The sequence below is a fragment of the Mesoplodon bidens genome (assembly GCF_964165515.1).
Source record: "Mesoplodon bidens genome assembly, chromosome: 2".
In the NCBI taxonomy this organism is placed as follows: domain Eukaryota; kingdom Metazoa; phylum Chordata; class Mammalia; order Artiodactyla; family Ziphiidae; genus Mesoplodon; species Mesoplodon bidens.
Window position 1 is genome coordinate 158,010,714 of NC_138177.1, and position 17,654 is coordinate 158,028,367.

The window sequence follows — 17,654 nt, forward strand, 5'->3', positions numbered from 1 at the left end:
ATTTCTATTTCCCTGCCTTTCAATTTTATTTTGCAAGTATTTCTTGCACCAGTCTTTTACTTTCCATTACCAATTACCATCATCCTAAATTAAAACCTCATGTCCTACCTGAATTATTTTAAGTTTCTTGTTTTTTATGTCTCTAATTTTTTCTTCTCCGACCCAACTTATATCCCACTGCCAAATGAGTCTCCAAACCCCACTTTCATTCTCCAGGTACAAAAGCTTAAGTTAATCATGCTCCTCAGTTCATGCCACATTATCATCATTCATCTATATAAGACTCCTCTTCTAACTAATTGATTTCTGTCCTTCCATATTCATTTCTTATTCCCATTCTTCCCAATAAGTTATTTTTTCTAATGTGTTTGATAAACATTCTTCTGTTTGTATATATTCCTAACTTTACCCTCTGCACTAGGTTCTTAAAATCTGTTCACGTTGCTGTGGGACACTTAGTTCCTTGTGATGCAAAGTACTCCACATGTTGTCTACTTACTCTCCCAGCAATACAGACTCAGAGTATCTTTAACAGTCAGCCACCAAAACAATGCTACAATGCAGTATCTCCTTCTATGTCCCCTTATGAACTTGTGTGAGAATTAATCTCTGGCTATATATGCCCAGGAACAAAACTGTTAGGTCCAAGTGAATTTTATCAATTAAATGATGAAGAACTGCCAAACTGCTCTGCAGAATGGCTGCACTGAACAATCCTCCTGGAGGTTCCTATTTCCCTACATACAGACAAGATTTGGCATTATCCAGCTTTGCTTTCTAATTTTTGCTAGCCCAGTGGGTAACACTAAAAGCTTGTTTTATTTAGATTTCTCTTATTACTAATGAATTTGAGCATCCCTTCATTATTTGTGTTTCTTCTTTTGTGAATTCCCTGTTTGTTTCCTTTGTTCATTGTCTATTGGGGTCCTAGTCTTCTTGTTGAATTGAAGGAGTTTCTTTGATAGTCTAATGTTAATTCATTAACAGGTTTAGTTGTTGCAAATATCTTCCCCCAAATGTTACCTGCCTGTTAACAATGTCCATGTATTTACTGAACTGAAATCTTTAATGCTGTATCATCAAATTAATCATTTTTTCACCTTATGGTTTCATGCTTTTAAGGTTTTAAGAAATAATTTGCAAATACTAACTCACAAAGATGTACTATGTTTCATTAACTCTATAATTTTATCTATATTATGTTGGTCACTAATCCATTTGAGGTTCTTCTTTATAAACAGTATTATGTAAGAACTCAATTTTATTTTTCTCCCTACCAGTTTTCCCACACCATCTACTAAACAATCTATATTTAACTGATCAATTTATAATGCCAGTTTATCTTATTAAGTTCTGATCTGAGTTCTCTATGTTGTCCCAGTGGTCTCCTTGTCTGTTCTTGGACCAGTATCATATGTTTTCATGATTACTGGAGTGTTTTATTATGTTGTAATGTGGGGTATGGCAAGTTCCTTTTCTTTCTCTGAGATATCAATAACTTGGAAATTCATGGAAACATTTATTCAAAACAAATTTCGAGTCCTCCCCCACTGCCCCAAACTATCAATACAATAAGGAAAAGAAACATATCTAGTGCCCTACATGTAGTAAATAATCAAAAAATATCTGTTGGGACTTCACTGGTGGCACAGTGTTTAAGAATCCACCTGCCAATGCAGGGGACACGGGTTCGAGCCCTGGTCCGGGAAGTTCCCACGTGCCGCGAAACAGCTAAGCCCAGGCGCCACAACTACTGAGCCCATGAGCCACAACTACTAAGGCCCGCACGCCTACAGCCCCGTGCTCCGCAACAAAGAGAGGCCACCGCAGTGAGAAGCCATGCACGAGTGGCCCACCCCCGCTCTCGTCACAGCTGGAGAAAACGTGCACACAGCAACAAAGACCCAACCCAGCCAAAAATAGATAAATAAATTTATTTATTTTTAAATCTGTTGGTTAAGAAACCCTCAAATAATACAAACTCGAGAGACAAGGCTAGTATGCTAAAAACAAATTAGTGTATTAAAAGCTACTGACAAACTACCACAATAAACAAACTAAAAGAAGATGAAACATAATACGGGTAACTGTAAAGTCTAAACACTTCTGTTTGAAAAGTTCAACTGCAATAAGAACAAATGAGAGGATCTAAACTTACCCACTGCTCTCGTGCAAAGGGGCTTTAGGTGACTATAAATCCAAAATCAACTAATACTGGGATGTAGTTTCTTCAAAATTAAAGAATTCAGGTTGCATATATTTAAATACCCAGTATAAGGCAGGTAACCATCCCATCAAATATTACACAGATCATTTCAAACTCTGGAGTAGTACTCTGTGCAATTTGGAAAAAACTTAAGACCCTAACAGAAGAAACATAATCATGAAAAGGTAATCCTGATAGAAACTCACACAATATGAGCAAAAATAAATCAAATTAAGGACTCTTAGTCTAGAATAGGAAAGAGTCAAAGGAAATTAGAGAAGTCTTCGGCTATTTTGACAGACTGTCACGTGAAAAACTGAGTAGAGTATCTTCCTTGTATGGGAGGACAGAATTAGGACAAATAGTTGGAAAATATAAGGAGCTAGATTTTGGAACAAAAATTTCCAACATTTCCTAACCACCACAGTTATTCATGAGTGGATTACACTATCTCATAAAGTACCTGAGTTCATCCTTGCTAGAACTGTTCAAAAAGCACTTATGTCAGAGAAGATACCGACTAGAAGATTGAAATGAATAATGTCTACAATCCCCTCTAACAGTAAAATTTAATTAAGAGAATATCAAATAATGAAACTGCAGATCATAACATCAGATACAGAAACTCCTTTATAAATAATTACACTAAATATTGATTTGAACTTAAGGCTTCTGAGCCTTTACAGAATGGTATTAGAATTCTATGTACATTGGGCAATTTTAACTTTAACCTCTTACTAATATGATATAATTAAATGATATATTTAGACTTTTAATGGAACTTTATTATGCAAGTTAACAAAATGACAAATGCAGGAACTGCAACTTGTCATTTTTTATCTCAAATGATACTGTAGCAAAGCGTAGTTTATTAGAATATTCATCAGGTAGGCATGTGAAACTAGAGGAAAAACTCTCTAAAACAGTAATTTATCTAGTCATCTAGTCAGCTGTAGCAGCAAAGGTACTCACTGTATTATGAAGAAAGTTTGAATTGAGAAATGGCCAACTTGAGGAACCTTTAAAATATGTGGTAACATATGTACTGGAGAAAAAATAAGTAGACATGAGTTTTTAGTCTCACTCTGCCACTAAATTGTTGGGAAATTTACTTGGCCTCCCTGAACTTAGTTCCTTTATCAATAAAAATGAGATAATAGTCTCAGGGCTGTTATAGGGACCATGTGGGATATTAGTGAAAGTACCTTGGGGGAAAAATAAGTAGACATGAGTTTTCAGTCTCACTCTGCCACTAAATTGTTGGGAAATTTACTTGGCCTCCCTGAATTTAGTTCCTTTATCAATAAAAATGAGATAATAGTCTCAGGGCTGTTATAGGGACCATGTGGGATATTAGTGAAAGTACCTTGGGGGAAAAAGGTAAATATGTATCATACTATTTTTATATAAAAATTCAAGCATAATTATCTCAAAATCGTACTTCAAGAATGATATTGAGGTACTGAAGTCTTCCTAACAACAAATACACATTACAATGCAGTAGCATCAAATATAGTAAATAATACAAACAATGAATTCTGCTAATTAACAGAAACTGTGAATTGAATTTTCCCCTACATTGTAGTTTGTGGAGCACTAGTCTTTTATTATAACAATGAACAATGGGGGGAGGAATCTTTTGTTCAAATGTAGAAATTTCAGGATAACATTTTAAGGGTGTACTGTTAAGCCAGCTTCTTAGCTTACAATAAAAAGTAAAGCCACCATAACCAAAATACATAAAATATTTTAACTTCTAAAGCAGTATGTAGGAAAGAAAATTGGGAAAGAAAATCTGAGTAACTGGGTATAAGAACTTCTAACCAATCTTTAGTGGCTTCCTTTTACTAATAACCTTAGTCTGAAGAGGGAAGAATTCTTGCAGAGAATAATATGATGCATTTCTGTAGAACCTCAGGACAGAATTTTAAAATCCTGAAGAATATCTGGCGATCACTACAAAAATGGAACCTCCCTGAGTACATTAGGTCTTACACAGGGCTACAGCCTACCTTCCCACTCTTACCTCAACCACCACTTGCTATATTCTGGTACCAAGTCTTTTGACTCCATGATGCTCTGGTGCACAGACTGTAAAGTAAAATTTAATATTGTTTTCAGTAAGTTCCACTTTACCACCTGACTCATACAGCAGAAAAAATGGTAAGAGAGGGAAACTTTAACGTAAAAAGGAGAGGAAATTATTTTCCTGTTAATTGTTACTATAAACTCACAGAGACCCATCTTCATCTCATTTTTAGGTACCTCTTAATTCTCTGCTCCCAAAAGGTAGAATGGGAAATATTATTTTAGTCTTTAGAAGACATAAAATAGTATTTTCCTCTAAAAGTGACTATTCACCTTAGTTTAGTATTCCCAGCTACAATAAATTAATCTGCCACTATAATACAGACAGAACAAAGGAAGATTGTTAAGGTATAACAAGACGCTAAAATCACCCAGAGGTTTATAAAACACAGCAAAAACAGCTAACAGCCTCTCTTAGTACCCTTCTAACCTCTAATTTATCTTCATAACTCTGTACTAAGTAGCAGAGAAGGTAGCCATACCTTTGCATCAAGTTAAAGTTTAAAGATGCAGAGTAGAGGAGAAAGGAGTTATACTAAAGTATAACTTGATAAAGATCAACTTTTTAATACCTTTTAAAATTTGAAGTACATCAGAGCATTTTACCATAAACTATCTTCACTGCCAACTCATATGGGTGTGAATTCTTTCATAATCTTATATAACCACACTAGTTAATCGAGTAACCATTTCTAGTATTCACAAACAATTGATAGATTACTTTAGACTGAGCAATAGATTTTTAACTCAATGTGGCTTACACTAACAATTCTCCTCTAGAACACTTCTCCCTCAGGCCACCATTGACTTAATAGACATAGCCTCTTTTCAGTCTCTATGTTCCTCGCTTCTTTTAGCATTTGCCACTGTGATCAATCCTTGAAAATCACGATCTGTGCTTTACTTTCTCTGAAACAGCTTCTACTTTGTCCTGGTTCTCCTACCTTTGCAATCTCTAAGTGTCTTCACTGGCAACCTGAAACAATAGTATCCCCAGAGATCTATTCTCAGTTTTCTTATCTTGACGCCACACACTCTCCCTAACTATCACCTATATGCTGACACATCTCAAATCTCAATCTTGACTTATTTCCTGAGCTCTAGGCGCTTATTTCCAATAATCTATTGAACTTATCCAATTTGATGTTTCTTACACAATTCAACCTCCAAATAGTCAAGAGAAAATAAAAAACTTGGTCCTTTCACCATCTGTATTTCTGTTAAAGCCTTCAACACTGTACAAGCAAGGAACTATGAAGCCATTCTTATCTCTTCCCTTTCTCTACACACCTAAATTATTCATTCTTCTTCTAAATCTTATATCTAAGCCTCTTATATCACCGCCACTGCCAGTGCTATTAGTTAAGTCTTAGAACACACTATCTCTAATCTAAAAAAGTAGGTACCAAACACGAATTTGAAAAGATACAAGCACCACGATATTCATAACAGCAGTATTTGCAATAGCCAAAACATGGAATCAACCCAAGTGCCCATCAACAGATGAATGGATAAAGATGTGGTGTATGTGTGTACACACACACACACACACACACACAGAATGGAATATTACTCAGCCATTAAAAAGAATGAAATTCTGCCATTTGCAGCAACATGAATGGACCTAGAGAATATTACACTTAGTGAAATAAGTCAGACAGAGAAAGACAAATACTGTATGATATCACTTATATGTGTAATCTTAAAAATAATACAAATGAATGTATATGCGAAATAGAAACAGACTCACAGCTATAGAAAAAAAACTTCAGTTACCAAAGGGGAGTGAAGAGGGGGGAGGAACAAATTAGGGCTATGGGATTAACAGAAATAAACTACTGTGTATAAAATAGATAAGCAACAAGGATATATTACATAGCATAGGGAATTATAGCCATTATCTTGTAATAACTTATAATGAAGTATAATCTGCAAAAATACTGAATCACTATGCTATACACCTGAAACTAATATTGTAAATCAACTATACTACAAATTAAAAAAAAATAGGGGACTTCCCTGGTGGTCCAGTGGTTAAGAACCTCTCTTCCAATGCAGGGGATGCGGGTTCAATCCCTGGTTGGGGAACTAAGATCCCACATGCCGTGGGGCAACTGAGCCCACGAGTCACAACTAGACAGAAGCCCACGTACCGCAACAAAAGATCCTGTGTGCTGGAACTAAGACCCAACGCAGCCAATAAATAATTAATTTAAAAAAATAGTATTAGAAGTGCTAGCGGCTATGCTGGAGTATGAGAAAAAATGGTTAGAAGTATTTATATTTAATTTTCATCTAACAATTACAAATTGAGATGGACTAAAATTCATGAATAGGGATTGACACTGGTATCCTCATTTAGTCCACATCAGACGATCAGGTGTAACATATGTAGGTACACAAGGAATCCAAAGAGAATAATGGGAGTTCTGCAACGTAAGAGTTAACAGTGGAACTCCCACTCATTCATTCATTTTCAGCATGTTGTAACTTATTTCCGTTCAAGTGTATGGCACATATTCTATCAGGTTTTGGTACAGTAATCAGAACACGTCAAATTACTAAATCTATTCTTAAATAGTTTATTTCAAAATATTGTTTCCCACCTTTAATTTTTCTATAGTTATGCAATGTTAGAATAGTAGTACATGTCCATAAATTAAAATTTTTTAAGTGTGTGTGTGTGTATGTATGTATGTATGTATTTATTTATTTATTGTTGAATGCATGGGTAAATATGTTTTAACTAATAGGGATGCATGATCAAAAGTTTGAAGACTACTGCAATCGCCTTGCAAATGTTCTCCATGACTCTGGTCTTTCTCTTCTCTAATTCATTCTCCCCACTGCCATTAGAAATGCTTCTTTCTTTTTTGGCTGCATCATGCCACTTGCAGGATCTTAGTTCCCTGACCAGGGATTGAACCTATGCCCTTGGCAGTGAAAGTATGTAGTCCTAACCATTGGATCGCCAGGGAATTCCCTAGAAATGCTTTTATAGAACCCTCCTACACTGTTAGTGGGAATGTATATTGGTGCAGTCACTATGGAGAATAGCATAGAGGTTCCTCAAAAATCTAAAAACAGAGTTGCCATATGATCCGGCAATCCCACTCCTGGGCATATACCCAGACAAAACTATAATTCGAACAGATACATGCACCCTTATGTTCACAGCAGCACTATTTACAATAGCCAAGACATGGATACAACCTAAATGTCCATCGACAGATGAATGGATAAAGAAGATGTGGTATATATACAATGGAATATTACTAAGCCATTAAAAAGAATGAAATAATGCCATTTGCAGCTACATGGATGGACCTAGATATTATCATACTAAGCGAAGTAAGTCAGAAAGAGAAAGACAAATACCATATGATATCACTTATACATGGAATCTAAAATATGACACATATGGGAATTCCCTGGCAGTCCAGTGGTTAGGACTCTGAGCTTTCACTGCTGAGGGCCTGGGTTCAATCCCTGGTCGGGGAACTAAGATCCCACAAGCTGCGTGGTACGGCAAAAAGAAAAAAGAAAAAAAAAAAGACACATATGAACTTATCCACGAAACAGAAACAGACTCACAGACACAGAGAACAGACTTGTGGTTGCCAAGGGGGAGGGCGGAGGGGAGGGTTGGACTGGAGTTCGGGACTAGCAGACGCAAACTATTATATACAGAATAGATAAACAACAAAGTCCTACTGTATAGCACAGGGAACTATATTCAGTACTCTGTAATAAACCATAATGGAAAAGAATGTGAAAAAGAATGAATACACACACACACACACACACACACACACATAAAAAAAATTGAATCACTTTGCTGAGCACCAGAAACTAACACAACATTGTAACTCAACTATAATTCAATTAAAAAAAAAACAACACTGAAAAGAAAGAAAGAAAGAAATGCTTTTAAATATAGTTGTTCCTCATTTGCTCAAAAGCCTCCAGTGGCTCTCTACTCTTTCTGAATTCACAAGCCTTAGCATGGATTTAAGATCCTTTATAACCTACTTGCTGGCCAACTTTTTCAGACTCTAGCTACTCTATTTATACTGGCCTATTTCTGTTACATAAACGTGTCATACCTTTGCTCATGCTCTCTCTCTATGGATTATTCTTTCCCCTAGTCCACTGGGTAACTATTCAGCTCAGGTAACAATGTCATGTACCCTATCTTCCTCGCTAACCAAAAGCAGGAATCATTACTCTTTTATTACAGCACATACTGCACATCTCACAGAACTTGTCACTCTATACGGACTATATAATCCTTGGCAGGAATCATGTCTTATTTATCTTGTTATCTCCAGAACTTAGTACAGTGCCTGACATAAACAGGGGCACAATAAGTTAAACAGTTAATGAAAACATAGGGAAGTTTTTAAAAATGATCTTTTTAAAAGTTACTGCAGCCTTTAGAATTATAGTTCTAGTCAAGATCCATATATCCTGAAATCTAGTACTAATAGCATTCTGCTTTGGTACAATAATATGCTACATTCAGATAACTGCTTTAAATTAATTTAACTCAGCCTAAGAAAAAAAATGGAGCATACTAGAAGTAAACAAGTCAAGGCACATCCTACAATGGAATACTATACAGATGTTATTGTAATTTAAATCTACACAAATAGATATTAGGAATAAACCCTACCTACTAGTTCCTGATGTTTAGACATATATTTATTTATAAGAGTATCTTTGAATTTCAAATATATTGTAGGAATATTAGCCAAAAGGTTAATTTCTACTGAGTAATTTATTTAAATGCTACTTTAAAATAATTTTGAGATTTGAAATAATCACCATCTATTAGCTTTCCTATCTTCCAAGTGACTAACAACTAACAAGGAAAATAAAACTTGCTTTTTTTTTTTTTAACTGACATATTTTGCATGATATAGTTTCCCCAAGATAGCTAAACATTCAAAACTATACCATTTGATTTTCACCAGCAGTGTTTTCTGGTGTATGTCTTCTAAATCATTTTAATCAGAATTATACCCCTCTACAGATAAGACACCAAAAGAACAGCTGGCAAAAGAAAAAAATAATTGGACTTCATCAAAATGAAAAATGTTTGTGTTTCAGAGGATACCATCAAGAAACTGAAAAGGCAGCACAAGGAATATAGCCAATATTTTATAATAACTTTGTATGGAATATAATCTATTAAATATCAAATCACTATTTTGTATACCTGAAACTAATATAATAATATTGTAAATAAACTATATTTCAATTAAAAGAAAAAAGAAAAAGATGTTTAAAAGGAAGTAAAAAGGCAAGGTGCAGAAAGGGAGAAAATTTTTGCAAATCATCTTATCTGATAAGGTATAAAGAACTCCTACAACTCAGTAACGAAAAGGCAAATGATCCAATTTAAAAATGGGCAAAAGACCTGAATAGACATTTCTCTGAAAATATACAAATAGCCAATAAGTGCATGAAAATATGGTCAATATCACTAGCCATCAGGGAAATGCAACTCAAAGTAACAATGAGATATTATGTAACACTCGCTATGATGGCTATAATCAAAAAGACAGATAACAAATGTTAATGAGGATGTAGAGAAACTGGAATCACCACACACTGCTAATGGAAATGTAAAATGGTGCAGCCACTTTAGAAAAGAGTCTGGCAGTTAGTCCCTCAAAAGGTTAAACACAGAGTTACCATATGATTCCCCTCTTGGGAATACACTCAAGAGAAATGAAAACACGTCCCACACAAAATTCTGTACATGCATGTGCATAGCAGCATAATTCTTAAGAGCCAAAATGTGCAAACAACTCACATGTCCATCAACTGATGAACTGATACACAAAATATCCATACAATGGAATATCATTAAGCAATAAAAAAGAATGAAGTACTAATACATGTTACAACATTATGTGAAAACGTGAAATGGGGCTTCCCTGGTGGCGCAGTGGTTGAGAGTCCGCCTGCCGATGCAGGGGACACGGGTTCATGCCCCGGTCCGGGAAGATCCCACATGCCGCAGAGCGGCTGGGCCCGTGAGCCATGGCCGCCGAGCCTGCGTGTCCGGAGCCTGTGCTCCGCAACGGGAGAGGCCACAACAGTGAGAGGCCCGCGTACCACAAAAAAAAAAAAACGTGAAATGAAAGAGGTCAGTCACACAAGGCCACATATTGTATGATTCTATTTATATTTAAATGTCCAGAAAAGGCAAATCTACAGAGACAGAGAGTACATTAGTGTTGGGCAGGGACTGCAGGGAGGGAGGCAATGGGGAGTGACTGCTAGTGAGTATGGGATTTCTTTGGGGGAGGACAAAATGTTCTGAAGTATGACTGCAGTGACAGTTGTACATTATCACTGTGAACATACTAAATGCCACTGAATTGCACACTTTAAATGAGTGAATCGTGAAGTATGTGAATTTTATATCAATAAGGATGTTATTTTAAAAAAAGAATGTCCTGTATTTCCCTGGTGACGCAGTGGTTGAGAGTCCGCCTGCCAATGCAGGGCACACGGGTTCAATCCCTAGTCCGGGAAGATCCCACATGCTGGGGAGCAACTAAGCCCGCGAGCCACAACTACTGAGCCCACGCGCCTAGAGGCCGTGCTCCGCAACAAGAGAAGCCACCGCAATGAGAAGCCCACGCATCGCAACGAAGACTCAAAGCAGCCAAAGAAAAGAAAAGAAAACAAACAAAACCCAATGTGTTAAAAAAAAAAAAAAGAAAAAAAGAATATCCCTCTCTTGGCACACTACCCTTATTACACTATGCCAATAATATTCCTAATAACAGTAGAAGAGAGTTTCTTCAAACACTCTGACTTGCTATTTCTATTTAAAAGCCAAAATCATATCAATATAGATTTTTTCCTTCTAAGATTCAATCATTAGAATTACATTACATCCATATGCACTATGCACAAACATTCAGCACTATGTCATTAATCATAATAGAACAGTAACAGCAATCATACTAGTACAATGACTATAAGATAATGTTTAATTTGTAAAAGAAAATTAAACCAAAAACTTCGATCACAATCTATTACCAACTATTTCAACATTCCTTCAAATCTTTATGCAAGGAGATCTTGCATTTATAATCATGCTGCATACACAACTTTCCCCATCTATTTCACTATTTAACAATTTTGAATAAATATGGAACAGTCTATTCACGGTTTATCCTCATATATATTTAGTAGCTGGACAAACTAGCATAAAAATCTCAAGTTACAGATTTTATACTTCAGGTCAAAATATTTCTAGAAATTAATTTTTAGTTATTAAGACCATTCACTTGTTAAAAAAAAACTAGAAACATCTGAAATCTGCTTTACATGCTCTTTTAACTAATGATGATTTTATAATCAAATAATTAAATAGGGAAAAAAAGAAACACATAGACACACACTCCCCAAAGAAGTGAGGAAAGGATAAAAAAAGCAACAGACAGAAAGTCTAAAGTAGAAAAATTGACTCACAAGATGATTCACAAGCATTTCCTGGATATTTTGTCCAAGAAAACTCTTCTGACTAAAGTGGAAACTTGTTTGGCTGCAATACATCATTCTACTATTATGATTAATGCCACAGTGCCAAATATTTGAGCATGTGGCATATGGACAAGAGAAACCTCATATGTGTTGATTTAAATACTGCTGCATTTTGGCCCATAACTGTTTAGTTCATACTGAAAAGGAATTGTAAAGTTCTATTTAGTTTCTTCTAACTTCCAGAATTCTAGTTGTTGAAGTGTAAGAACTGAACCAATTTAGGAAGCCCACCAACAATTTTAATTGACTAATTACATGATATTGCAAAAAGTGAAGACAAAAGCTAGGCTTTTGAAGAAAATAAAGGGAATAAGTTTTATGGATGTTGACATAAAATTAAATCAATATTATTAACAAAGTACAAAGTTGGTTAACGCCAATTTTAGAGTCCCAAGGAAGTCCTATAGCTCCTAACAAAACTCAAATAAAAGGTACACGATAAAAAAAATTTCCATTTGGGAACATCTAAATTACAGATCCTTTACTCCTACTGACAAATAAGGTAAGAAGACAAAGCAACATAAAGATGAAATACAACTAGGGACGCCAAAAGGACTGTAGGTTAAAACCAGAATGTACCACACTAATTTATTATATACATTTTCCTCCCAAACTTAACCAACATGTTGAGCATCTACATGTGAAACTCTATGGTACGCAACTTCATATACACACATATAACGTGTGATTATTCCTCTACCAAAATAAAGGTAGGAAAAAGAACAAATCTGATAAACAATTTTGTTCTTTTTTACCCAACGTTATTGCCAATGCCCTAGTCCCTCATAACTCATCTGAAATACTAAAAAAAACTTCAACTGACATCCCTCTAAGTCCCAAGCCTCCAACTCCTACCACTTCCTCAATTCCATCCCATTTTGCCTTCAAGTGATTTTTGTTTTTCTAACATTTTCATCATATAATTTTCTTATTCAATAAATAACATATAAGAATTCTTCTCTATATACTGCTAAAGTTAGGGGCAATTTTTTCAGGCAGGGCAAGGTGGAGAGGCAATAATAAGGAATTCAGCTAAGAAATATCTGTCTTAGACATTCTATCAGTTAAGAGACTTCCTTAGATTAATAAATGCCTTTTAAAAATGTAAACATCTACCAGAAAGGTCAGAATTATCCTTCATTCAAATTTACACATTAACACCCCCATTTTGAGAAACAAGAAAAAGGAATTTGAGAGTGCAGCATGAGACAGTTGGTCCCTATAAGCCCAAAGACAGACAAAAGAGAAGGACACTAACATAAAGACTAACCTATATATCCTAGGAGAGATGGGTAGGGAACTGAAAATCCATATCTAGGCATACAAAGCCCTCTATAATGTCCAGTCCTCTTTCCTGTCTCCCACCAACACGCTCATCCCATTTTACTTTTATAACCATTTCATTCATTTTACTGAGTATTTATTATGTGCCAATCATTGAGCTAAGATCAGGGCTACAAAGATGATGATAAAGAATATTACTTTTCATGAAGAGGTTATACTGAGAGAAGAGGGTAACAAATAACGCACTAAAAATACTGTAACGAAAGTGTACACCAACCAAGTACTACAAGGTCATAGTAGAATGAACTACCATCTGGCCTTTCGGCTGGAACCACCATCTTCCAATAATTCACCAAAATGACCAACACAAAGGGAAGGAGGAGGGGTACTTGCTATATGTTCTCTAGGCCTTTTAGAAAACATGGAGTTGTTCCTTTGGCCACATACATGCGAATCAAGAAGAAAGTGATACTGTAGATATCAAGCAAATGGGCACTGTTCCATAAGGAATGCCCCACAAATGTTACCATGGCAAAACTGGAAGAGTCTACAGTGTTACCTTGCACAATGTTGGCATCGTTGTAAACAAACAAGTTAAGGGCAAGATTCTTGCCTAGAGAATTAAGGTGCCTATCAAGCACATTAAGCACTCTAAGAGCTAAGACAGCTTCCTGAAATGTGTGAAGGAAAACGATCAGAAAAAGAAGGAAGCCAAAGAGAAAGGTACTTGGGTTCAGCTGAAGCACCAGCCTGCTCCACCCAGAGAAGCACACTTCATGAGAACCAGTGGAAAGGAGCCTGAACTGTTGGAGCCCATTACCTATGAATTCATGGCATGATGGATGTAAAGAAAATAAAAGACCTGGACTGTACATATGTTTCTCTTAACTGAGTAGAAGTGTTGTGTCCCTTCTCCCAAAGAAATATTTGAAGCACATTTTAACTGTGTCTGAATTCAGTGGGTGACGTCTTTACTTTTCAAATTTAGTTGTTTTTCTTCCTGAAAGATGTGAGGTAATTTGTTGTGCAATATGCTCCACTGGTTAATAAACTGCCAAATATTATTTGTAAAAAAGAAAAAGAAAAAAAGAATGAACTACCATCTGACTATGGAGTTCAAAAGGTTTGTCTTGAAAAATAATAGAAGTTTGCCAGATAGGTAAGGGCAGAGAGGGCATTCCAGGTAGGAGTTGCAGAATATGAAAAAAGATAAAGGTTAGAGCCAAACTAAGAAAGGTATGCTATACTAAATTTGGGATATTATTCTGTAGGCAATAGGGAGCTGAATATATTTTAAAGTAGGGGAGTGATATAATCAGATTTCTTATTTAAAAGAATAACTACGCCAGAAGTATGGATACTTAACGAGAATGGGGAGAGAAGGAAATGTTAGGGGAGACCAATTTGAAGATCATTACAATAGTCTAGATAACAAATAAGGGTCTGAAACCAAGGTGGTAGCAGTATGGATGGAGAGGGGCCAAATTAGGGAATAATTTCTGAAACAGAAGCAATAGGACTTGATAACCAACAGGAGGAAAAGGAAGGTCTAGTTTGGGAATTTAGGTAGAGGAAAAGAATATAGTAGTATGAGCGGAGTGTGGGGATTGGGATTGAGAGAATCAGTTGTTTTGACCTGTGTTTGAAGCACTTTATAGATATTCAGGTGTCAAGTCTGAAGCTCAGGAAAGAGGTGGAGGCTACAGCAAGATTAAGAAGTCATGTACTCATAGATGGTAGCTTATTGTCGTACCTGACCAGAACCTCCCCCTTAAGCCTGGCTTAGGCTCACTAAACCTGGTTCTTCTCAATTGTTGTACCTTTGTTACTGCTGCCTTATCTTTAAAAAAAAAAAAAAAAAAAAAAGTATTCTCTTTACTACACGATCTGCAATTCTACCAACTGTTTAGATTAGCCCATTTCCTTTCCTTCTTGCTATACAAATATTTCTTAATGACTATTAAGTCAGGATTCTGGAGTGCTGGTCTCACCTTTGCTATTAGAAATGTTGAGTAAGCCTCTCAACCTTTCTGGATTTCAGCTACAAAAAAGGTATCAGGAAAAAAAAAAAAGGCATCAGACTAGTTGATATTTTAAGATTCCTCCACTTGTAATACTCCACAACTTGCTTCCTGACCTCAGAAAGAACTCTTTATTACATGTTAATTATAACACTCATATGATGGTTTTCTTTTATATGTTATTAAAAAGTCTCTTAGTGCTCATTCACTTCATATTTCTTATGTGTCTTATCTCTTCTTCTACTAAATTACAAATTTCTTGACAGCAATAAATCTACATTTTAAATGAAGGTTCTTAATAATAATACTTACTGAGTAAGAAAAGGCTGGGGTATTTGATAGTACAAACTAAAAGGCTAAGTTAAACATCATTGTTTTCTAAATATTTTGTCCGTAAGTCTTTTTTTTTTTTTAAACCCTCCTTTGTGGTGTACACCACGTCATAAATTCCTTTTCTGTTCCTGTATTATCTAAACCACATCCATATCCATAGTATTTGGGGAAGTGAAAGAAGCTTATTGAAAGCAGATTGATAAATCTTTATATACCATACACACTTGTTCCTATAAAAGAGTAGGGAACAGTTAGGAGTTGAGGATCAGGAGAACAGAAGGCATGAAACCATGACAACCACCATCATCTTAAAGGGAACATCACGAAAGGGGTAAATAAGGTCGAGGTGGGGTGGGGAGAAAAAGGAAGCACCAATAAATATTACCTAATAGCAAAGGAAAAAATGCTCACTCTGATTTCAAGAGCACATAAAAATGACTTGCACCTTTTCTATTATCATAGAGAAAACATGAATTTATGTTATAATGGAAAAATTTCAAGGCTGATTGTAGATTTTTCCCATCATCACACCTCTGAAGTATAGTCAATTTCAAAGCAAATTACCATCTGTTCTTGGTCAAACTGTTAGACATTATCATTGCTATTTAGATATACAAGATAAACATAATTTCTAAAGCAAAGACAAATACCAAAAGCAAAAGATCTCTGAATTCTTACCTGTTCACTCTCCTAGGACACTTGTCTGGTTTAATATCTACCTCATAGAGGTAGACATCAATCTTTGGAATTTCAACTTGAAAACAGTTAGCCAGCAATTTAATGGGTTTGCCCATGGTGCCATAGCCAGGTCTTCTGGGCACCATGAGTAGGGGCTGGGCCCCAACGGGTCCTGCCAGGGAAGGGGAAAAAAAAGAGAGAAACACTCTTACAAGCTGCATTTAATAATCTTGTCAACCAGAGTAAGTTAGAATTTTAAGTACAGCTGATAATGCTTGAAGCCTAGTACTGAAAGATGACATCGTTTCTAACACCAATTTCTTTCACCCCACTTTACTTTCCTCATTAAAACAAACATACAAAGAAACAAAAGCTGGGTACCTCTGGAAAATTGTTTTGGAAGGGGTAGAAAGGAGCATACAAACCCAGGTGAGCATAAACAAAGCACAAATCGTATCCAAAAAGTATGCGACCAATAGCAAAGTAAACTTAAAGAAGGGTAAGAGCAGATGAACAAAATAAAAACAATATACAATAAAAAGGATCAACAAAATCAATTATTTGAAAAGATAACTAAAATTGATAAATTCCAGTGATTTTTATAACAAGAAAAAAAGGCTTAAGTAACCAATATAAATGGAAAAAAAAGTATCAGTATCACTACAGATACAGAAGACATTACAAATATTGTTAATAAATTTGAAAGTTTGATGAAATAGACTAAGTCCTAGAAAGATACAGCTTACTGGTACACAAAAGCATATAAAATTTGAAAAGTTCTCTTTTCAAATAAAATAAAATGTAAAATGGTGCAGTTGTTTTGGAAAACAGTACAGTGGTTCCTCAAAACATTAAAAATAGAATTACCATACGATCTAGTAGATCCATGATCTACTTCTGGGTATAAACCCAAAAGAATTGAAAGCAGGGTATTGAAAAAATAATTATACACCTATGCTCATAGCAGTACTATTCACAACAGATGAAAGGTGGAAGCAACCTAAGTGTCCACTGATGCATGAATGGAAAAAGAAAATCTGGTATATACCTATAATGGGACATCAATCAGCCTTAAAAAGGAAGGAAATTCTGACACATGCTACAACATAGATGAACCTTGTAGAGGTCATGCTAAGTGAAATAAGCCAGTCACAAAAAGACACCGTATGATTCCACTTATTAATACCTAGAGTAGTCATATTCATAGAGACAAAGTAGAAGGGCGGTTGCCAGGGGCTGGGGGAAAAGGTAGAAAAAGGAATTGTTGCTTAATGAGTATAGTTTCAGTTTTGCAAAATGAAAAGATTTCTGGCGATTGATTGCACAACAATATGAATGTACTTAAATACTACTAAATTGTACACTTAAAAATTGCTAAGATAGCAAATTTAATGTTATATATATTTTATCATAGTGAAGAAAAAAACAAACCCTAGGTGATATCTAGCATTAAGTTTTTGAAGCTCAAAATGTTG

General features: G+C 35.5%; 1 protein-coding gene and 1 pseudogene across 3 annotated transcripts in view; one reads left to right on the forward strand and one right to left on the reverse strand.

Annotated features, from left to right (window-relative positions):
* Nucleotides 1–17,654, reverse strand: part of AGO3 (argonaute RISC catalytic component 3) — a 115,205-nt gene that overhangs the window by 78,092 nt on the left and 19,459 nt on the right. Inside the window, exons 1-2 of one of the 2 annotated variants that reach the window (XM_081226660.1) lie at nt 16,180–16,265; nt 4,233–4,297 (exon numbers count right to left, since the gene is read on the reverse strand). In XM_081226660.1, the coding sequence (XP_081082786.1) occupies nt 4,233–4,279 (47 nt within the window). In that variant the 5' untranslated portion in view covers nt 4,280–4,297; nt 16,180–16,265. Of the gene's footprint in view, nt 1–4,232; nt 4,298–16,179; nt 16,352–17,654 lie in introns of those variants that run through there. The other variant, XM_081226659.1, reaches the window with a different exon arrangement.
* Nucleotides 13,299–14,071, forward strand: LOC308613338 (large ribosomal subunit protein eL21-like; annotated as a pseudogene). Its single transcript has one exon. The product of its transcript is annotated as a large ribosomal subunit protein eL21-like (transcript).